Genomic DNA, 23,664 nt, shown 5'->3' on the forward strand with positions numbered 1-23,664 from the left:
AGAATAATATTATTATTTGACATATATTACCCAAAAAGCAGCATTGCTCCTCTCCCTCTGTTACCCTACACTATTGTAAGGGCCAAAAATAGCTCGCTGAAAAAGGGGACGTTTTGCAGAAGTTTAATAGCAACTCTAACAGGAGAAAGCATAATTTTCAATAAAGAAAACAGTTCCTTTTTATGAAACTGGGTATTAACATTGGATTGTGAAGTAGACTCAAATTTTGAAGAGGGGCTGCTTTTTCAGTCATTCCACTTCTAAAAAGTTCTTGACACCTTTTTTTTTTTAAAAAAAATTAGATCTTTTCTCATACCCCATACCACCAAGAAGCCTGATAGTGCAAAAACTGTAGAGCAAGTTAATAAGGTCCACAATGTGACTTCCCAACATGGTGGCTATAACCCTCTGAGCAGAGCCACAGTGCCATATCCCTTCTAGGGATCTATATTTAAGCTTCAACTCACCTACACAGAGAGAAAGGCTTCTGGACACTGGCAAATCTTTCTCAAATTGTGTTGTTTTTTCTTTTGTGACAGGCTGGATCTTGGATAGACCAAAACTTTTCTAACTCAAAAAGACAGCTCTCAAGCTGAATAATAATCAGGCATTTTACTCTCAGAATCATTTTCAATTAGCAAAGTCACTTGTATTCTGTCTTAAGAGCAGACCAGTATTATTCTAATCAATTTGCTTGCTCCGCTATAAAGGTCACAAAGATTGAAACATTATCTGAAAATTAGCCTCAATTATCCTGCTGTTTTGATACACTAACATGCAACCGAAAATTAAAACTTGCACTACTGTATGCTTAAGATGTTAAATATGCAACATTTCCAGCAGCTAAAAATCAGAAAGACTTAAAGATAATCCCATGGTAAATAACGTATAAATGCGTAAGATTGTCTTTTTGCTAAAAGTGAAAAATCTGTTTCTGAATTAAACCATCTGTAAATTTGTACAATATGACTGTCTTCAAAGAACAGTGAAGAAGTTTAGCATAATCACTAAGGCACAATGCAGTAACTGAGCAGTTCACCATCCACCGTCAGGATAAGTAACAAACTCCCAATTCCTCAGTACTCCGTCTCTCAAACTTGGCTAGGCTGGTAAAGATGCTGATGTGGTCATCTGTCCCACAACATACCAAGTCACCAACATTTTAGGCTCCTCAGTTTATTGGGGGGAGCCATCATGTAGCCTGACTCCGTTCTGACCACCAGTGAGAGAAGAATACCTCAACAGCAGCACTCACACGGCTTACAAGAAGGGTCAGGAGCATCACTACGTTAGTATGTATCTTGGTATCTTATGTACCTAAGTATGCCTTCTGCAACGAGGTGGAAAGAAGCTATCCCACCATTAGGAAGAAGGTCCTACAGCAACAAATCCCAGGTTCCTCCTCCTTTGCTGCAAATATTAAGATACAGAAGTATTATCTGGTATAGAAAACAGTCCGTGCAAGAGATCGGGCTACTTGGATGCAAGTCCTGGTCCCTGAGGCGAGTACACACTTCCCACTCTGCACAATGAGGTAGAGCACAGCTTGCTAAACACTTCATAAACAACATTTAATCATTCTGTCTCAACAAGCTTGCTTCTCAAGTCACTTGTGGAAGTTTCTGTAACATTTTGCTGGAGTATTAAGACCTAAATGTAGGGTCTCCTGCAGATATCACCCTTCCTCCCCTTGATCTGGTGGAAATGAACCAGCCAAGAAGGGGAAGGATGTTGGGGGAGGTTGAGCATTCCCTGACTGCAGGCTCCCTGCTGCCACTAGAGCCAATCAACAACAGAGCAAGGGGAAGAAATTTATTTTCATCCAAATTTTGCCAAGGCATGCATATTCACTCTCTTTTGTTTTTTTTTAAATAATATCAACTTAAATTAGTACCATGAATTCTTCTCATACAAGGCAAGAAAAGTTTTCAACTACCCAAGTATTTATCAAGTGTTTTCACTTCACTTTGCTGGGGTCTAATTTTGATTTAAAAACGCAAGCCTATCTGAAACAGTGATTTCTAATTCTTTCCTACTTTGTGGGAATTCTAAGTAGGTCAAACTTTTTGTTTTGCTTTTCAAAAACACCACTGGCAGCCAAATACAAGTTTAGCCCCCCAGAACTGAAGCAATATTAATATACTTCTGACTGGTAGTTTCCACAACTCCCCCTCTTTTTTCTTTTTTCGTAAGGGATGTGAAAAAAACTTAAAGAAAGAAGACTCAAAAGTAAAGATGCTGCAAAGAGATGGGTATCAACAAGATTGTCACACATGAGCTACATAATAGGCACTATTAATAAAAAAATATATTTTTAATGTATAAATATTATATTATAAATATATGCATACACACATATATAATAATTCCTGATTATTCCTTAACTAGAAGGAATATTTTGAAAGATTGATTCGACCTAAAAACGGACTGTATACATTACAAATTTTGTAACAAGTACATGCTTGTAAACAAGGAGATTTGATGCAATTAAGGGAAATGTTTCACATTTCTTGTAAACACACCAACCATATTCCACTGGTTCGCTGCTCCCTCTCGAGGCAGAAGTACAGAAGTTCATTTCTCCTCTTCCACCTAAACTCAGTGAATTTTGTAAGGGAATTCAGAGAACCCCATCTCTCTCTACAAGACTAACTCTACACAGAAAAGACCATGCCTGCAGACATAATAAGAACTGTTTTTGCAATAAAATCATGTGGAACAAGGTTGGATGTCTTGTCTACCAATAAGGCAATGAATACCAAGTCCTCAGTCACAGCTAGGTCAGCTACCACCTCCTTTCACACCAGCGGCAGGATCCCTATTCTGTGTTAGCTAGCCAACTATAAAAGAAAAGCACGTATTTTCCACTAAATTTGCACCACCTTAACTGAAGGTTAAACAGTATTTTTATTGTCAAGTTGCTTTTAATTGCTGGGCATTTATTTCCATTTTTGCTTAAGATCCACTGTCAGACAAGCAAACCTGCACTGATACACTGGCTTACAGTCAGTATAAACATCTTCATGGAGGTTTGCAATGGCAATTAAGTCAGCTTCTAAATAAATTTTAATTTACAAAGCACTCAAGCACACCTCGGTTGTAGATTCAAGCCAGTCAACGAGAGACAAGAGGCAGAGTACTCAAGTTTTAACAACGGCCACCTTACATATTAAGCATGTTAGACCACCTATTCTAGGAGCTTAGCGATCTCCTACATATGTGTATGAGCACACAGAGTTAATTTTTGAGGACACAGAAGAGGCAAATCTTACATGCCTGAGCAATATCATCACAAATCAAACTTAGGTTAAATTTCCATTCAAATCTAAGGGATCAGATAGTATTCAGCAAGTATTGCCTTATCCAAATTATTCAGTTTTCAGGTATTAATCTCCTGCAAAAAATGTTTAAGATTTACTTCATCAAGCTTTTATAGGCCCCTAGAGTTTATGGGCTACATTCACAAGACAAGCTACATCACTACACCCCAGCAGCTGTGTCTCCAGGCCCTTGCCAAGGCAGTTGTTGCAGCAGAAGTCACCCTATCTGGTCCATGAGGAAAGTAAGATGGATCAGAACTGTGGGCAAAACCACAACCAAACTGAGAAGACAACTGTCTACAGTAACCATTAAGGAACTTCAACGATAAATTGTTTTTTCTGGAGATTCACTGCCCTGGAAGTGTAGTGGCAGTAAATTCAGAAACTTCATTCTTAAATACAGTCAGAGATGATGGCAGCCAAACCCATAACCAGTCTCCTATGGACCAGAGCATCCACTAAGGTCACGTTTGGGATGGTTATGTTTGACACGCCTCCGTCCACACAGGATTAAGACTACATTTCCCTAAACAGGGAAATGGGCTAGATTCACGTTCTCTTTCCCCACTCTCAGATCATCGACCTTTAGGTTTTTTTTCTTATACTGGCACAATCTCTAGAGAAAGGCATGAGGAGCCGATTTCTCTTCCTGAGAGCAGCCCATAGCCTGGATGACTGAACTCGGCCTCCAGCCACATGCTTTTAACAACTAAGCTGTGACCACAAAACCATGTTTTTGAGCAACAGCAGTTGCTCTTCAGCCATTTGTGTGAAGGCAAACCCATGGATGTACATCAAGGAACACTCAGAGCACATTGACAACATTCAGAGCCAACTGGACCAAGATGTAGAGGTGGCAAGACACCTAACCCAACCATGTAGAGGTGCCGAGCTTTTCTGTAGGAATAGGTGCAAGCCTGTGGATAGTACTCTTAGATGCTTTTGTGGGAACTTAAGTGAAATGTAGATGCCTTTGCCCATTTATAAATCTGGTAAAAAGTGCTCATGAGCAGAGCAGAAACCTGGTAAGGTCATTCTTCATCATGGGAATGAAACATTTGATAAAATGCAGTGGTTTAGAAATTGAAACTAGAGAAACTGTGCCTAAAATTAAGGTCCCTGTTCAAAGATTCAAAAGCCACTTTGACATTATACCAGCCTGAAATGCAAAACGCAACTGAATCATCACGTCCCGTACAAATGGTGCTGTGCATAGCGCAGGCTCGTAGGGTGCTAATACTCAGGCCCTGCGAATTTCAGCCTGTTCCTCAAGCCAGCTGTTTGCCACCAACGATTCTGCAAGCCAGCATGTGGCTTGAGACCTTGCCTGCTCTAAGTCAGACACAGCTTTTGGAAAAGCAGGAAATAATCCTGGGAAGTTCTGCGGCATGTTGCAGGTGGGGAGAACGCCTCAATGCTCCCTTCTTTGCAAAAAGCTACAAGGCATAATTAACATAGAAAATACACAGAGGAAACTAAACCAGACACTCAGGGGAATTGTTGCAGTCATCTAACTACTTAAAAAAAAAAATTCTAACAAAAATCTCTAATAGAAGAAAACCCACACCAGTGAAACAAATTCTGTGTTTATCAAGTCAGTGGTGCATCTAACTATCTAATCACTGCAATGCAAGCAGCCCATACGGAACCACACACTTGCGTGGACAGCATCAGTACCACCTCTGGTGGCATGACATTTGTCTCTGACCTGCTGATCAGTGATAGTAGTGATGGCAGGCTGTACGGTGATTTCCTGCAACTCCTTCATAAACTGAAAGCCATGAAAGTTTAGGATTCAGCAACTTATCAGATAGTAAGAACTGGTTAAAATCTTTTTTTTTTTCTTTTATAATGATGTATCTGTCTGGCACTCAAGAAATCTACTGGCTTTGGATCTTCTAGAAGAACCTCCAATCTGTTGCTTTATGAAGGAACAGTATCAAAATCACAGAAATAATCTACTACTCCCATTTCTAAATATATCAAAAGTATTGCAAACACAGAAATCACTTAACATAAGGTTCAAACTTAAAACAAAAAAAAAAAACCCCACATTCAGCTGAACAGACTTAAAAGTCTTAAGTTTGTGCTTATAACACCTATGTTTTAAGCCAGCTGAGCTTTTTGTAATTACCAAGCCCTTATCCAGTAACACACCTGGTCAATGTCTGCATTCCGAGGTAGAAAATACACAATATTGTTGGTGATCTTCTTGGAAAGCCTGAAAATTTCAAATGTAGAAGCCAGTAAAGGAAAAAAACAAGAATAGGGAAGGAGAAGTTGCTTTATATTCATTCATTTTGAAAGTATATCCCAAATTCAGTTATTATGCAATTGAATTATAGTTAGTCTTCTGGGTGTGAGTTAGGTAGTCTTCTGAAAGGCAGAAACTCTATTTCACCATTGCCCTAGAAAGTAGAAAAAAACCCCAACACCTCACTTTTTAAGAAAATTTAACTGAACTACAGAGAAGTATTTGAGAAATTTGAGTGTAGTTTATAGCTAGTACATTGGTTTGATATTTGTTTTCTAATCCATTTCGTGGAATCTCTCTCATGCATGCATACAAAGATTGTCTTACTCTTAAAAATATGGCTACATTTTAGCCAAAAAGGAAGCAACTGAGATTATTTTGGGGGAAAAAAACCCACCACACTTCATATTTGATGAAACTATTATGCTACTACCTTCCCAGATGAGTGAGTGCTCAATACCACTGTTAATAAGTTAGCATGGAATTTTATACATTAATTAAAAGGGTTAATATTTTGCTTGTACTCTTCTGTGATTTTCCAAGTCATAGGCAGGTGCTATGATTGAGAATAGTTTCAGTAAGATATTTTAAATAAGATATACCTTTTAGAAATCAATTAAAAAGTGGAATTAATGAAAAAGTCATAGCTCACATAACTAATTATTGCCTATATATACACACCACATGACTACTTGATTACTTCAGGGTATTTTAATAAAATAATATAAAGGTGTTAAAACTGCTGAATTAATGCTTTAAGTTAAGAAGCTACTACAATTCTCTAAAGGATTTTTTACTTTTAAGAATAACTCTTTATGACTTTTTTTTTTTAAATAAACAATTATAATAAAAATATTTAATTTTAGGTGGTCAAAGTCATATAGCTGAGGTTGGAGGAGGAGGACTAAACAAATGTGGCACATCTGGGACTTCAGCTGCTGGTCATACCATTCCCAGCCAGCCAACTGGACATGCAAAGCCCATGTCAAGAGAGGGAGGAGAAGAAAGAGAGAAAACCACTCGTAAACGACTGAAAATCACAACAATGCGTAACTTTGAAAGGATATCCGTCTGGGCAAATCATGGTTTGGATATCGAAGATTTCAGCAGTAGCATAGTCAGGCCCCCCCCAGGGTGGGCTGAGGAACACAACATCTGCTTGCAGGTCGGCAGCCAGCACCATGAAGTCTCCGCACACAAATTCTATCTGATCCGCCACGCCGTACACCTCAGCGTTGTTGCGCGCGAGACTGAGCTTCTCGGGATCAATATCAATAGCAATCACTGCAAACAAAAGAGAGAGCAAACGCACCATGTGAACTGTGAATGCCACCTGACCACCAAAAGGATGTTTCAGAAGGAAGGTGTTCTTCTGCAGCCACCAGCTACAAGTCACATCTATAATCTACTGTTGTGTGGTGAGTAACTACTTCAGTCATAGTAGACATGAAGCTACAGTTCCTCAGAGGTAAAGGACCTGCCCTTGCGTGGCAGGAGCAGAGGTTCCACCAAGAGCAGAACCGCTGCATTTACAAACCAGCACGGGAAGCCACGCAGCCAAGATTGGGAAGGCTCAGCTGCTGTTGCAAAACTGGGAAGCTTTAGCTTTTGGCAGTCATACATCTACTACCATGACAATCTCAGCTCAAGTAGTGGACAGGTAAGGCTGTCCGCCTAAGAGAGGAAGTCCTCCTCGCTTCAATCTTGGCAGGAGCCTGACAGCTTAAACGGTGTCAGTTAGAAATTTACTCTTCTCCTTTGTTAAAGGTAAATATTCATCTGTGGCTGATCACATCGTACTGAAAATTGAGTTTAAAAAAACCACCCAGCACGGCACAAGAAAGGATACAAGGGCAGTACATAATCATAGAAATAAAAATTTAGCCAGGAAATACTAAAAGCTAAGTGAAATTTAGAAAATATTTATGGAATGGATCATAGTCTACCAAATCTAATGCAGTAGAAAACACCATTTGTCTTGCTCAGAAATTACTCGGAAGCGTTAGATGAACCGGTATTTTACCAGAGTGTTTGATGAGTAGAGGAATAACAAGCAGTCAATGTTCCACTCTTGGTGGAACCTGTCACACAAGGGTAGGTCCTCCCCCTCTGAGGAACTGTAGCTTCACGTCATTGCATTCTCAATGTTTCACTGCAATTTCATTAGCTGGTAACAGGAACTTAGACTGATATTAAGTTATCATCAGTTTTCTGTATTTGGTTGTTGCACCTGCAGGTGATCCCATTCAAGCGTTTTAAGTACTATTTGCACGTAACCCGCTTTTGAGTACGCAGACTTGGCGTAACAATTGGGAAAAGCAGCAGCTTTGTGGCGTCTCTGCAGATCGGCACTGCAAACAGAACTCAACCTTCACCAGCAATCTTCAGAGCATCCGACAGGCTAGTTACTATGCCACGTAACAATAACTTTGACTAGTACAACACAAACCCAACTCTGACTTAAAATAAAAAAGCAGTTTTATAGGTCCTTTTTAAAAACAGAAAGCTCATATTGTGAGCCTGATGAAGCAAAAAAGATTTGGTTGCTTCAGAAGCACTGAAAAAAAAGTAATAAAAATCAGCAAACAAAGTGCATACCCAAATTTTTAGGGAAAAAGATTGAAGAAATAAAATAATGTGCTATATACAATACCTGCTTACCTCTTTTTGAGGTCAATGCAAACTGAATAGCGTTTCCTCCAACGCCACAGAACGCATCCACTATGATATCGCAGTTGAATGACTGACTAACGCGGACAGCAATATGCTCAGCTATTTTCTCAGGAGTAACAGAAAACCAACCCTCTGCAAAGGAAAGGGAAGAAGTGTATTTTCGCCTCTTATTTCAAGGTCACCTAAATTAAAAACAACCAACCAACCCCCTGCAACAAGTGAAGGTTTAGCGTTAATCCCAACAATTTTGGCTTAGCACATTCAACCAGGAAATATAGGCTTTGAAGATGATAAACTCTGGTCAGTCCGGTGATCTGCTATGCAAACAAAGTCTCACTGAAGCAAACAGATATGCCTGAATCTCGGTAAATGCTTTGTTGAACTTGGTGCTGAGGATTCTGGCTTATCAAGGACAAGTCCACTGAGAGACAGCACGAAAAACTTTATACATCATGATTACGCTCTGTAACAAATAAAACCAGAAATATATTCTCTCTTGTTTGACGTGTTATTTTCTTTATAGCAATGTCTGGTCTGCCAAATAATCTACGTGTTTATGTGGGAGAGCATTAAAAGTCAAAGGCTTACAAAACCAACAAACCCAAGATACAAAAAAGCAGTAATCCTAATTCCTTATTTACATATAAATTTATGATTTGGAAGTTGTTTCCATGTAAACATAGAAAAAAGTAACTTTGAAAGTGACTGCTGAAAGTCAGAACAAAACAGATCAAAACTAGATCCATCAGCGTATATGGAAGTTTCACAAAATTATTTTATAAAATATAGAAATAGAAAAATGTCATCGAGTTTCTGAAAAAGTCCTGACCAAGCATGGTTTGGGTACAATATGATTGTTGGCAAACATCAGGACTAATGCAAACAGGGGTGTCCCACGCTAGAAGCTCTTCCGAAGTCCAAGACTTCTGTTCGCCTGCCTGCTGGGGGATAGAATTTATCCAGAGGTGCAAACGCACACTCAGTAATGCTCCTCATACAAGAAAATCACTAATAAACTGTGAGAAGGGGCACGGGTTTGGATACATCTTACACAACCAAGTCAGTGCGCTTTGCACTAAACACACCTCTGTCTAGTTTAATTCCCTCGTCAAACCGAGAGAACAGCCGGTAGCGTTGTGCCCAGTACTTGGCCAGCTCCGGATCAGCAGCAATCTCGGCAGGTATAGCTCCCAGCGCAATTTTATGCCGCCTTCTCCTTTTTTTCTCCTTCTTCTTTGCGGTAGTTTTTTCATCTACAGCTGGAAGACACTGCGAAAGTTAACAATCACTGTTCTTGTAGGCTAGGAATGTAATCGGTAGGTGGGTGAGAGTTAAGATATAAGATGCTCATGTTTAACAACACTGCTAAATGTCCTCTATTACTGTTTGCCAGATTATGCAGATTAGTGGTTTAAGTTAAAGAAGAGCGTCCTATATTTCAAGGGAATAGTGTTACCTGACAGGTATCAGTCACAGTCCTAAAAATCATAAACACTTCATCCATTATTTAAAAGCCTTAACAGGCTAGCCATCATCTTCAACTGATGGCAATGAATTCTACATAGTGAGCAAACAAGTGGATCAGAGACCAATTTAATTCCCTTACACAAATAAGGAATAAGAACCAATCTAGACATGAGTTTTACAGTAGAAATCTAACATAATTGAATTACTGTAGGGAGGATTAAACTATATGTAGAAACCTGAATAATCCTGTTCTCCTTGTTTGCAGTGTTAAATAGAGAAGTTCATAATATAGATATATAGATCCCCCTCCCCTCCCCGCTCCCCCCCCCCCCCCCCCGAAAAATAATTTTCACAACGCATGCTCCCCAAAGCTCAGCAATGTGCATCTAAGAACCCAAAACCTGACAGTCTGTGCATCTACCTGAAGTTACATCTACCTCATCCTTATAGGGGAAAAAGGGTGTGAACTGTTAGACTGTTAGATCACGTCTAGGATGAACAATGACTGTTTATCTATAAGGAAATACTGCCAATATTAAAGACAAGACCTGGGATTCTGGCGCTCTAGGAATAAGCTACTTCCACTAGCACAGCTCTCAATCGGCCTCGTTACCCCTTGGACCTAACGAGTCCCTTTGAATAAACAGAATAAATAAATACCACACAAAGCTGTAATTTGGGAAGGCAGTATTAAGTCCACTGCCAATTCATTTCCAGTTTGTAGGAAACTTCATGTACCTTGGCTGACATCCTCTGTCTCTGCCCGGAGATAATCGGGAATATCCAGAGATAGGAGCTGCCGCCCGCAGCCAGGCTCCTGCCTCCCCGCACCCTGGCCCTCGGAGCTGCTCGCCACCGCCTCCTCCCCAGGGTTTCTCCCTCCGGGTTCTGCAAAGGTCGCGCTGGAAGGCGGCGGCTTTTGGTTTTCAGCGCTCAGCGTCGCAGTCTGCGTGGCAGCCACGCTTTCCTGATCCTCCGAGTTGCAGCTCGCGGCCAATGCCTCCGCTCCGCCCCGGGGGGAGGCTGCCTGGGAGGCAGCCTCCTCCCCAGGTTTATTAGCCCGCTTTAGGAACTCTTCCACCTGCAATTGTCAAGGATCACAGACGATCAGACGGTGCTGTTAGCCAGCTACCAAGAGCACAGCTTAAAAGCCTTACAGTTCAAAAGCACCTGCCACGCATGCGCTCTCTACCGCACGTATTTTGAAAAAAGTAAAATACCCAGAGTCAAAACATTCAGGAAGTCCTTAACTGTGCTCCCGTTTTACAACATTTGGAAACAAGTTGTCTTTGGGGACTAGACACCAGCTACTTGCAAAAGAGAAACCCCACAAAATTGACTGATAAATACAGTAAATCATTCTCAAGTAGTATCTGAAATACAAATAGTCAAGACTTGCCACAGCAGAGGTGACCAAGACTACTACTTTTTAATTAATTATCTTTTCTCTGATCTGCATTCAGAGAAGCTGTACTCTGCCCTTCAAGTTAGCATAAACAGGTAAAATTACCTTCATACTTTAGTTGCCTCATCTCCAAGACGCACCGAACGGTGCATGTGCTAAAGGGTTCTGCTGCACAGTAGAGCTCAGCATTACCCCCTGACCAACGTGCAGAGGCTAGTCCAAACTCTTCAAAGGCATACGCGGATGCTCACCTTTACCTTACGGTTGCTCCGAGTGGCACCAGGCCCGGGACAGTTCCTTACCAGAAAGTCTGAGGAAATTTATAACTTTTTTTTTCTTCACACAATTAAAAGTTGCCCTTGAACTATACTGGCCTCAGGTAGAAGATGGCAATGGTCAAGCCTTTGATCAAAAATTACAGCAATGGGACTGGAGTTCAATACAATATGGGCTGTCCCCACCAGAAAACAGTGTTTTGCACTTGGGTGTTAGGGAATGCCAAGCATCCCAGAAGAAGGCAAAGTAACATTGAAAATCCGAGTAACAGATTTTAAAGAGACTCAACTAAGAAAAATCTACAGTGAACAAGTTTTTCGTTACTAATTTCTGAGTTAAAAAAAATTAAGCATAAAGTTATAGAAGCATAAGGAAAATAAATGCAGGTAGAGTTGTAAGCAAAAATGTTGATACAAATCACTACGAACATGGAGTTACATGAAATGCACTAACCTATACGAACATTTTTCTCTCACTACTGAAATGCCAGCACAAACCAATGCCCTCACATGCATTTTAAAATCAAGGATACTTTTAGTAATTATAGAAACCTACACACAGCTCTAAAGGAATGATGCATCCAGATGTTAGGAATGACTTTCACATAACTTTGTCATTAAGCTCACATTCCTCTTAATAGATGGCCAAGAGTCCACCAATGCTTTCCATATCCACCCTAACCTAACTACTCTTCACCTAAGCAGGGGTGGGGCGGGGGAAGAAGAATAAAGAGCAGTGGACTGCCACTTAAAAAATGCCACCTACTCTGGGCAATTAATTTTTTTTTAATTTTCATAATTCAACAACAGCTAAGGGAGCAGATAAATCTATGAATTACAGCAACACTAAAAATTAAACCTACCTTCTTCAGCGTTTTATTTTTTGTGCAAGACATTTCAGATTCCTCTGTAAAGAAGATGTGTGTGTTTTTGCTCTTCCTTGGTTTACGCATATCCAAGAATTTGGACTTGAGTTTTGCTTTTTTCTCCAAGTACTGCACACTTCGGTGGGTGAAATCTGGAATTCCACCATACCTGAAATAAAAAAAAAAAAGGGGGGGGGGGGGAGGGGAAGAAAAGGAAAGGACTTAGTTTCCAATCTGGAAGCTTTAACATGAATGTTGATGTCTACAGAAAATGATTTAGACTAAATTGTTTCTTTATGAGACATTTGCTCCACTCTTAAAATATATGTCACTAGATGTAGCTGCAAAAAAATGTATCTTCATGAAACTTTTGAATATTTTTATTTGAAAATGTTTACCCAAATTGGTTTTAAATTTTTAAATTTTTTTTTTCCTAGAAATAACTTTAGGTGGAAATAATTTCCCAGACCAGCTGGAAGAATAGGAAATGAAAAAATATCTTGATTAGTAGAATGAAACATCTTTTTGGTGACTGTAAAGAACCTCCAAAATAGCTACTTTTGTCTCCTGGCAAAGGCAATTTAAAAAAAAAAAAAAAAAAAAAAAAAGGGAAATATGGGCAATTCACTTAAATAATTTTTATGAAGTAGAACAGAGATTGTCAACTACAAAACATGCTCCTCTTTGAGACATATATATATATACACACACACACATATGTACGAAACAATTTGCATCTTGCAGAAGCGCTACACCTAAGCTACAGTCCACCTGTGCCCTATGATGTTACTTCTGCAGCACTGACCACCGTATCTTTAGGTCATACCACCAAAAAAGAAATTTCACTGGTCAACACCCTGGCACTACTTCATTAGTATAGCAACATTTTACTAGTATAAAGCAACCTCATTCCAATATGAAACAGCTATAAATTATGACCTAAGCTTACAGGACTCCAAACTGAGAGGACCGCTTACTGTCAGAGCCTTTTAAGCTCTAATTTAAGTAGCCGACCAGCCATTTAACATTTACACAACTGCAAGTACCTTACAAGTTACGCTTCTGTTTCAAAGCACTTCTCTTGTTCTTTAATTAGTCTCTGTAACTTTGCATCTCTCTCTCTAGCGAAAGAATGACAGTTTTATTAAGAGCAGAGACTAACTTAAGCAATCATCTTCAAAAGTTTAACAAAATGGGAATGGAGATGAATGGCCTATTTGAATAATAACAAGAGAGCTGACTTGCTATGAAGAAACCCTGAGCTCCTCATAGGCAATTACTTTTGTCCTGTGCCACACTTGAAACCCAAAACAGAGCAGGTTTCCTCAGGATCTTCCACTGGGTTCTCATCCACATCCAGTTCATGGCTAGGAAAAAATGCAGATGACAAAGTTAGTTACTGCAGAAAACACTCTTATTTTACAGATATACCAGTAAGAAACTCACATATTGAAAACATTTAAATGTGGGCTTCAGTAAGTTCTTCCACATACTGTGAAACCAAACAAGACAGATAACATCAGCTTATTCATATGCATGAGCACATACTACTATTTTTTTTTAACACAATTCTAGGGACGTATGTCCTTCTATTGGGACTATAATATTCCAACTATTCCAAATGATCTCTTAAAATATTTAATATCAAGCCCTACATGGAACTGATGAAGACAGTGTTTTTTCACACTATTTCCAAATTACCTTCATCATCTGTTATGTTATTTATATTATTATCCATTATTAATGCTATGGCAACAGCAAAATATTAGAACAAAACCAAAGCTACACGATTAGCAGATAATAATTCCATCCATCCTTTCACCTTTGAGTTTGTCAATTTGTTAGAGAGGAAGATCCATCTCATCATCTTTGAGGCTATAAATTTTTAGAGAAGAAAGAAAAAGACTGTGACAAGGCAGGGATCAGCTATTTTATGATTGCCATAGCACCGAGCACTTTAGTGGCAGCACAGAATTCAGTTAAACAGTACAAAGTATTTACTATCGTTCTTGTATCGTCTACACTAATTAGACCTAGATAAGCAAGTTGTCCTATCCAATTTAACAATCTTGTACGCTTCAGTGGCACAAGAATAGTACTGTCACCTTGCACAGTCATCGAGGCCATACATTGTTTTCATAAAGCAACGGAAGAGAAGAAATATCCACTGCTTGTTGCCAGGTAAAGAGATAAGCAGTGCTGGAAGACTATGTGGTTTTGTACTTAAGTTTTAACTCACAATCTCAATCAAACATATAGTTACTATAAATCAGGAGTCTTTTGGACCTGGGCTTCTTGAAAAAAAAGCTCGTCTAAATTTCATGACTCGCCTTCTCTTGACTTTGGCATGTCTGTATTCAGGAGGCTCTTCATCCTCATCTTCACCTTGGTCACGAAGCAGCAACTGTTCTTTGTCATTTGAATTTGAGCTACATGACCCCTCTGAACCTAAAAAAGACAGATGAGATCATATTTTCCTTCTGCATAAATTAATTCCTTATCTTCCTGTCCCCAAAGTAAGTCTGCAGCTACAGTTAGGTTGCCATACATACCCGAATCTGACAAATAAGGCACAAGTGCCAAACACATGTATCTTTACCTGTCTTTGTTTGAGGGACAACATACCAATACAAGCTTCCAGTATTAGTTACACTGTAGAGTTAATAATCTTAAGCAGGACCAACTTCAAATTATCTCAGCTCTCCAAGAAAAATAAAATGCCGACAAGGTATAAATTCAAAACAGTTTCTTCCTTCTGTGTAAATTTTGTTTCCATTTCATTAGCTATGCAAAGATATTTACATACGTTTAATGAGATGATTCCAACACTCATTTCTTGTTGGAAAGGAGATTTTCCTTTCACCTCTCCCATTCCAACTCTACTGTAGGATCAAGATGCGACTACACCTGCTTCTTCCTTCCTTAGAAAGTCACTAGCAGCGGACTCAGAGGTTTCCCACCAAACCGACATCCCGAGCTGCTGACGCTTAACTCGTGTGCTTCATCCCTCCTCTTCAGCAGGAGAAACCATACAACGGTCAGGAAAGACGATACACTGCTGCTTACAGCGAATGCTGGCAGGAAGAACCGGCAGGCAAACGCGATGGCTGTCTGCTTTCTCCGCATGCTGAACTGGCTGGCAAAAACATCTCCAGCCCACTCTTGTACCTCCCTCACAGAAGCTCTTCCAGTAGCGTAAGGCACAGCCACTGGCTTTCACCACGCTACTACATTACCTGGCACTTTCACTTGTTAGCACTAGCTGTGAACGTATGAATTTGGGGTTGTAAAGATGACTGCAGCTCACTGCCTAACTGATAACTTAATGCTGGGAAGGACCTCTGGAAGACATCTGGTCCACAGTAATACAGTACAACAAAACAAGAATTTATTTTCAAGTATGATATTTTTAGACAGAAGGCAAAAAAAAACCCCAACTCCAGAACTGGAGAACTATTTTTCTTCCTCAAAAAGCTGTTCTTAAAATTTGTCAGATTCATGACAACATCAACCTGAGTTTTCATTCATTTTAGACTATTGGTGAGAAAAGACACATCAGCTGAATGACACAGCTGCAATACCAATATTAAGATAAATAAATAAATACGCACTAACAGTGCTCTCTCATCACTTTCTGTAGTACATTTGAAGATTTATGAAGTATATGTTCTGTTAAAATCACTTCTGTCTGAAGAACACATTCAATATACAGGTTAGAGAGGACAGAGATCGTCCAGAGAAGCAGCGGGAAGAAAAAGGTATCAAGTACACAACCATTCCACAAAATACTTGATTGACTTTTTTAAAATGGCATAATACAGACATGCCCTTGTTTCTTATATATAACCACCTACAGAAATTCTGGTAGAATCAATTTTAGCCGATTCTGTATTACCTGACTGATTAATATTTTTATTTTCACTAGATGCACTCCTTTTCCTGGTTCCTCCATCACAGGGCTCCTTCTGGCTTTCACTGTCAGACGAACCACGCTCTTGAGGACTTTGGTGAGCTACCGTTAGAGCTGCACTGCTCTGCTCCGCTTCCTCCAAATTCAGATTTAAATTACAAATCCCAGAGGTTATTTCAGTGTGGGGCTCAGCACTTGAAGGGAGTGTTTCCTCACTTCTGGTGTTAGAGGGAGACAGCTCCAAGCTCAGCACTTCACTGCATTCAGCCCCTGGGCTAACCAAGTCCATTCTTCCCGAAACACCCATCTCCTGGGTAACCCCATTAGCTTCCACATTGCCCCCGTGTGAGCTCTCAGTAGTCCATCCTTGACTTGTCCAGTACTGAAACTGTTCCCAGTAATACCAGTACAGCTCGCTATAATGCTGCTCCCACTCTTCCCTGGTGTCTGGACTATTCCAAGGCTCAGAGGCTGTGGTGGCCTCAGACGATGAGACCTCTTGATGCTTCTCCAACCAACTTTGCCAAAGAAGGCCCTCTCCGTACTCACTCCAGTACTTCTCCCATTTTTCTTTAAGTTCGTTGGGTAAAGCCTCATTTGCAAGACTTTCTGAACTTTCACAGTTCCCTTCACTTACAGCCTGAGGTTTGCTGCTCTTCTCACATTGCTCTGTAGCTAGGGCCAGCTCATCAGCAACAGACTGGATATGACCACCACAAGCTCGATCTTGGCATTCCTGCCCCATTTTATCCTCGTGTTTTTGCTGTAACTCTTTTTTCTTCTTCTTTTTCTTTTTCATAATCTTCATGTTACTTCTCTTTCTGTAATTTTCTGTTGCCTAAAACGTAATGGAAAAACATACTTAGAAGTCCACAACGCATATGCAGTCTTTTCTTTTCCTCTCCCCAAGCACATTTCTGTTTCCGTTGTCACCCTCCCTGTCACTTCAACCCTGCTGTTAGCTTTCTCCCTGCAAAAGGTTGTAGGGTTTATGGGCCTGACAGGGCCCCGCTGCATAACCTTGGCTGACATTTCTGAGGAAGTTGTGAGAAAGAGTTGTGAGAAAGTCTACAGAAAGACAGACAGAAAAAAAGGCAGAATTACAGCCAGAAGTGGGGCTGCTGAGAGGGAAGTCATCAGTAGCTCAAGGATTCAGAAGGAAAGACATCAACATGAAACACTATAAAATCCTTAAGGGAGGTTGGTCAGGAATTGAGGGGTCACTGGGTTGAGCTCAACAGTAAAACAGTATCTCAGTAACATCAAGGACCTGTTTTAGGGGGCCGTGGAGGCTGACCCTTACTGTCGCCTGGTATCTGCCTGTCCAGCAAACACTGTTCAGGTGTCTTATTAGGGTAGCGGACATAAAACGCTCAGCCTAATAGAATGTAAAATCCTTGCTATCTTTGGGTGCTTTAAGCAAAAAATCATTGCTTTATACTCGTGAGCTCTGTAACTCCTGCAGCTGAATCTCTGTATGTCTGAAGACACTGACCCAAAAGAGGGGTGTAATATTCTTCCCATCCTATACTGACCTCCACGCTGGCTAACAGAAACACAAGGAGACAGCCTCCTCTCCAAACAGGTGGCCCTTTCATTTGTGCAATACAACCATTTCACTTGTTACAACAAACTCAAGACTACTACAGTTGTCTAGTGGAACAGAAGACAAAAACCTGTTACTGAAAGGAAACACTAAGGTAACTTGTTGGTTTCATCAAATACAACTCCACTTGTTTCAGTGGGGCTTCCTGTGCTTACAGATATAAACAAGATAAAAACATCCAAGAAAAGCAAGTTTTTCTATCAGATAAATCTGCCATTTTTTTTCATAAACTGCCAAATTAAGTTTGGCAGGTAAAAAGGCAGCGGTGATGAGGGACTACAACTCACACCGGCAAAAGACTGCAAACATACAGATATTACTCCAAATGTCCCATCAACTGCAATCCCTAGTTTCGTGGCATTGACAAACGCATAAGGTGGACTACAAAGAAGTTATGTTCAGGCATTAATCTTTCACCCACATCACTCATAATGTCATGTTAATACACACAGTGCCAAATACAATGCTTAGTAGTAATCTAGTAAAAACATACATTATTTTCTCATTCAACTTACTTGCAGTATTACTACATAGCAACAAAAATTGCAGTATGCGGTGGGCTTGAAGTTGGATGCCTGTAGGGTCTATTTACATGCCATCAACTAAAATCACGTACAAGTTTCTCCTATTTATTTACAAATTAATCAGGTCAGAACCATGGAATGCTCTGCACAAAAGTACTCTCTCACTGTCAGGGAGGTCTGTATTCCAAAAAGTGGACAATGTGGATATCCCACTGTCTTTTTCTCATCTGTGAACAACTTCAGTCTTCCTCTAAAGCCCAAATGCTCCCTATGGGAAGCAGAGCACCCAAGCTTCACTCCTGCCCTTCAGAACAGCCTGGCTTTATCAGCTGCAAGTGGGATCTGAGAAACTAGCTTTTTATATTAGTATCTAAAGCTAAATGGTTAAAGCAGACTGTGAGAACACACATGCTCAGACTGGAGCACACTAGTTGTCCGGATGCAGAGCATCAACGTTACCATGGCTGTTTTAAACTAGCTCTCTCTAGTAGTAAGAGAAATACAGGTATGGAAGCATAGAGCACAGCCTGACCCTGTTTAGTCAAACTGGCAGGTGGACTTTACAAACTGCACAGACCACGGTGCTGTATGTTGTTACAAGTATGCGAGGCAGGCAGCTTAAAGCCAGCTCGGATATATTTCCATGAACTGCAGTCTCAAAAATAACTGAGGAGCAGACATGCCCCTACCTCTGGAAACATGGTAAACAGAACAAATAAAGGAAATAAAGATTTACCACAAAGTCCCTGTGGGCTGACTGCCCACCAAACTGAAGAGGCAATCCCATACTCTTCATAAGCTCAGCCTCCGAGTCTAGTTCAACTTCTTCCAGGTCGAGAGCATGATTAGTATCCACCTTTAATGTCACATTGGGACAACGGTTCTCCTCCTCAGACGCTTGTTCCTCCCCTATCAACAAATTATATTAAGTGAATATCATCTGGTTCTGATACCTCAATGCAATAGCATGGCCTACAAAAATTAGCAGAACTGCCTCTTAAGCTTCCTTTCCCATTTAAAATTTTTGTCATAAGCATCTATTTGCTGCATAACTATCACTAGGAACCAAAATCTAACTTCGGCAGCCAAAACGTTGCACTGGGTCTGGCTGGGATGGAGTTAACTTTCCTCATATCAGTCTGTACGGTGCTGTGTTTTGGATCTGCGGCTAAAACAGTGTGGATAACACACCGATGTTTTGGCTATTGCTGAGCAGTGCTTGCACAGCACGGTAACCTTCTCTTTTCCCCACTCTGCCCTCCCCAGCAAGTAGGCTGGGGTGGTCAAGAGATGGGGAGGGGACACAGCTGGGACCGCTGACCCAAACTGGCTGAAGGGATAGTCAATACCGTATAATGTGATGCTCAGCAATAAAAAGTGGGGTAGAGGACGTGGGTGCTTGGGGTCAACCCACCACAAACATTCACCTCAGTAACTTGCAGAGCAAACTACAATAACACCTAGCAAACAATAGAAAAATTAGTATTAGGAAAAGAAAATTCTTTACAGGAGTTATTTTGGCATGTATCAGAGCAAGCTTAAATTACAAGAAACTGCTGGTTTTGTTACAAATCTTTCAAAAACACACTCACAAAGATAATACGATTTTACAAAAATGTAATGTGTGAACTACAGAACATAATTATCTCAGAAATAACTGATTAACTATCAAAACACTGCTTGCACATCTATCAATTTTTTAAGCAACATCATATGTGTATAAAATGACAAATACCACTGAGAAAGTAGGAACTGTATATTGATGAAACTTATGAAATACATAAGCTCTTGACACAGTTGATAAAACGGAAAGATTTTTTTTTTTGGTCAGGATGTATTTACTGCCAAATTATTACACAGCACAAGACACTTCTGTTTTTAACTGATTACTCTCACCACAATTCAGTCATATATGCACAAAAACATGGTTTACATTCTCCTTCTTCACTCCATTCACACTGCCTCCATCTAACCGGTGCTATTAATTCTCAGCTTCTATGGACATTCCTTTCTATTCAGACTCCTTCCTTTCAAATCAAGCTATTATATGATGCTGGAGCTAGCAAGACAGCAATGGAAAAATCAGATACCAAATGAATTATGTTCAGATAGGCATGTGTGAGGAATTCAGGAGGATGGAGCAAGGGATTGGTGTTGAATTTACCAGAGCATGCACCACGATTATTCCTAAAATACAAGCAAGTAGGGAGAGACTTACTCCTCCGGTCCTCCTCATACGATTCCTCATGTACATGCAAATCATAATTTCCCCCATAGGGGCTATCGCTTCTTCTCTAATTCTGGCCCAGCAGATGAATCAACAACAGCTAATGTCCTAGACTGGGGTAGAGGCAGCAGGACAGTATTACTCCCAGGCAAACATCTAGGATTTGCAGACCTCCGTTATATAATTAATGTTGAGCTAGGGAAATTGAAATTATGATTTGAGAGCAGGTCAGGCACTTGTGAGCTAATCTGCTCTGTGCACCAGGTGGAGATTATGTGAGCTGGTAAATCTGTGCAAACAGAAGTAAGCATTGCACCTGATTTGACACAAACTTCCACATCACGATTATAGTAACTTGAAAGTTATGCAAGTGCTAAGTTATTATTCACATCCATCCCCATAACAAAAGTACTGAAAAACAAGCCAGAAATAAGAACAAAACTATGGGTTAGCAGTTATACAGTCCTACTGTACCTTAAATAACCACACATAACTCACTTTAAGTATAACTGCACGTCATATTGCACAGTACATTTTATCACCTTACCTGTACTGTCATTGTCATCTTTGACATAAAATCCTTTTAATCCCAGTTTATATAATTTTCGATCTCTGTAAAAATGAAGAGAGACATTGACACAGAAGGTCATAATTAAAACGAATTTTTTTACAATAAAAACAAGTTCAGTGGAACAACCTCCCCAAGAATGTGGTAGAGTCCCCATCGCTGGAGATTTCAAGATGCGATTGGACAGGGTGCTAGATAACCTCATCTAGGCTCCCTTTGCCATGAAATGCTGGCCCAGATGATCTTTCGAGGTCCCTTCTCACCTGGGCTGCTCTGTGATTCTAAACACACGAAGCAAAGAAAAATATGAAAACGGCAGCACTTAAAAGCCTGATGTGAAAAGCCTACACGAGAGATGTTCAGAAAACATTGCTGCGACAAAGAATACCCAGGAACTAAATTTTTGGCCCACAAAACATTCTGCTTAAGTAGGTGGAATTTAGTGTCTTCAGTCCAAAACCGCAAACAGTTCAGCCACCACCCAGCGCTGAAGGCACCTCATCTCTGCAAGTGCCTCAGCTATGCGCTGAGTGTGTTTAACATCAAAAGCTCCGGTAACGGCCACGACTTCTTCTCCCAAATCACGCACCCGCGACAGACAGCCCGTGAGCAGCATCTCCCTTTCCCGCCCCGTTCCTCCTCTCTGGCTCGGGGAGGCTCCAGGTCCCTCCGCACCACTTCGGGGAAGGGGACGGGGGGCGCCCGTCGGAGCCCCGGCGCGGGGGAGAGGGAGCGCTGCGGGCCGAGCCCCGCACAGCCGCCGCCCCGGCCGGGGACAACGCAGCGCGGCCCGCGCTCCGCGGGAGGGCGCGGGCTCCCACCGGCGCGGCCGCTGCTGCTCGCCGGGCCGCCCCTGCGCCCGCCCCGGTAAGGGCCCCCGCGGGAACCGGCGTTTGGGTGGGCGCCCTCCCCCTTCTTTCCCCTTCTATAGCTGATATCGTTTAGTAAACACAACCTCCAGGCACCCTTCCGTGCACCTCTCCCTACTTGCGGCCGCAGCAGCACGGCCCTGCTCCGCGCTCCCCCCCCAGCGGAAACCTCCCCCGGCCACGGGGGACGCGGACACGCGGGGGACGCGGACACGCGGGGGACGCGGACACGCGGGGGACGCCCGCCCGGTGGCGGCGGCGAGGCCGCTACTCACTCGACGAAGGTGCGGGAGCAGAGGCAGAGGATGCTGCGGGCCGCCCCCGCCCGCAGCAGCAGCTCCGCCACCAGCCGTCCCCGCGGGTCCTCCACCATGCCTGCGGGAAGACCCACGCCGCGACCCGGCCCTGCCGCCCGCCTTCCGCCGGAACTGTCGTAAGCGCCGAGCCCGCCCCGGGCCCGCCCGGCTGCGGCCGAGGGGGCGGCCCGAGCCGAGCCGAGCCGAGCCGAGCTGAGCTGCCCCGGGGGGGGGGCGGCCGCCGCGGCGGTGGCGGGGGCTCCGCTCATGGAGCAGCCGCTGCGTCCGACTTGGGGGTTCAGGTTTTAGCACCCTGCTTTGCCTGTCGGCGTGCCAAGCGACCCAGCCGCAGAGCAGCTGGACTTTTGAGGGCTGCAGCTGGGGACGCCTGTGTAAGGGCAGCCGCCGTTATGTCACTTCTTGTGCTTTCAGTGACTCCCTGCGAGGAATATTTGCATTTTGATGGTATTGAGCGTGGGGAGAAAGGAGGGGAGGAAAGGACATGGCAACAAAAATCTGCAACAAAAGATATTGCAGCAAAAATCTGGCGAAACCGGGAGTGGGAAACAGGAGTGGAAAGCCTGAGCAAAGCGCCTTGGTGTAGTGACTGGAGCAGAAGTAACCGGAGAGCTTAAAATGAGGAGAGAATGGGGACAGGGCGGACAGAAGGAGTCGAAAACAAAGCCTGTGGAGCAAAGGGGCCTGGGCGAGGCGGCAAGGTCGGAGTGAGGCGCTGGAGGCAGGGTTTGGGTGGGGAGGGAGGGAAGCATTGGGAAGCAGCCGTGTGTGGTACGGTGCAGTGATACAGGTAACTGTGTTGTGCTGAGAGAGTTCTGTCCTGTGGAGTCCTGCTTCAGGCACCGGATCAGATATAACCTGGGAAAACATCGTTGTGGAGTGAAACAACAATTTGGGAGATCTGCTGACCTGTTGTGAGAGCTGGAAGGTGTTTAGAAAAGGAGGTTGGTAGGAGAGAAAGGGAAGTGCAATGTTGAGCAGACCACGGGATGCTGCCCTGCAGAATCAGATTTTATCCTTGCCTCCACTGCAGAGACTTTATATGGTGATGCACAAGGTTTGAGAGATTTTCTACATAAAACACTGAGCGATGGACTATTCAGCTCTACTTAGATTATTCAGACTGTATCTGTAAAATGCATGAAATCCAGGTCTCTCTGAAGACCATTATACAAAGCCTTCCTAGACATAACTGTGACAGAATTTCTCAGATAATAATTATGGACTTTGTGATCTCTTCTTACCTGCTAGCCTGCCTACTGGACACTGGGAGAGTATTAGAAAGAAGTGCAGCATACATGCCTGCCCTGCTTTTAGGCCTTCTGCAAGGTGTTTGCTTTTGACAAGCTGGGATACTGGGCTTTACATTAGCTACGTTCAATGCAT

General features: G+C 42.1%; 1 protein-coding gene across 3 annotated transcripts in view; it reads right to left on the minus strand.

The window, feature by feature from the left end:
• The window catches only part of TGS1 (trimethylguanosine synthase 1), a 31,362-nt gene extending 8,965 nt beyond the window's left edge, over nucleotides 1-22,397 (minus strand). Inside the window, exons 1-12 of one of the 3 annotated variants that reach the window (XM_075141837.1) lie at nucleotides 22,240-22,397; nucleotides 21,075-21,139; nucleotides 19,037-19,209; nucleotides 16,156-17,008; nucleotides 14,591-14,708; nucleotides 13,541-13,627; nucleotides 12,258-12,429; nucleotides 10,453-10,795; nucleotides 9,333-9,506; nucleotides 8,236-8,379; nucleotides 6,642-6,858; nucleotides 5,478-5,556 (exon numbers count right to left, since the gene is read on the minus strand). In XM_075141837.1, the coding sequence (XP_074997938.1) occupies nucleotides 5,478-5,556; nucleotides 6,642-6,858; nucleotides 8,236-8,379; nucleotides 9,333-9,506; nucleotides 10,453-10,795; nucleotides 12,258-12,429; nucleotides 13,541-13,627; nucleotides 14,591-14,708; nucleotides 16,156-17,008; nucleotides 19,037-19,209; nucleotides 21,075-21,139; nucleotides 22,240-22,337 (2,523 nt within the window). In that variant the 5' untranslated portion in view covers nucleotides 22,338-22,397. Of the gene's footprint in view, nucleotides 1-5,477; nucleotides 5,557-6,639; nucleotides 6,859-8,227; nucleotides 8,380-9,332; nucleotides 9,507-10,452; nucleotides 10,796-12,257; nucleotides 12,430-13,540; nucleotides 13,628-14,590; nucleotides 14,709-16,155; nucleotides 17,009-19,036; nucleotides 19,210-21,074; nucleotides 21,140-22,239 lie in introns of those variants that run through there. The other 2 variants (XM_075141836.1, XM_075141838.1) reach the window with 2 other exon arrangements.
• Between the last annotated feature and the right edge of the window lie 1,267 nt (nucleotides 22,398-23,664).

Source organism: Calonectris borealis, chromosome 2 (genome assembly GCF_964195595.1).
Source record: "Calonectris borealis chromosome 2, bCalBor7.hap1.2, whole genome shotgun sequence".
NCBI classification, from domain to species: Eukaryota; Metazoa; Chordata; class Aves; order Procellariiformes; family Procellariidae; genus Calonectris; species Calonectris borealis.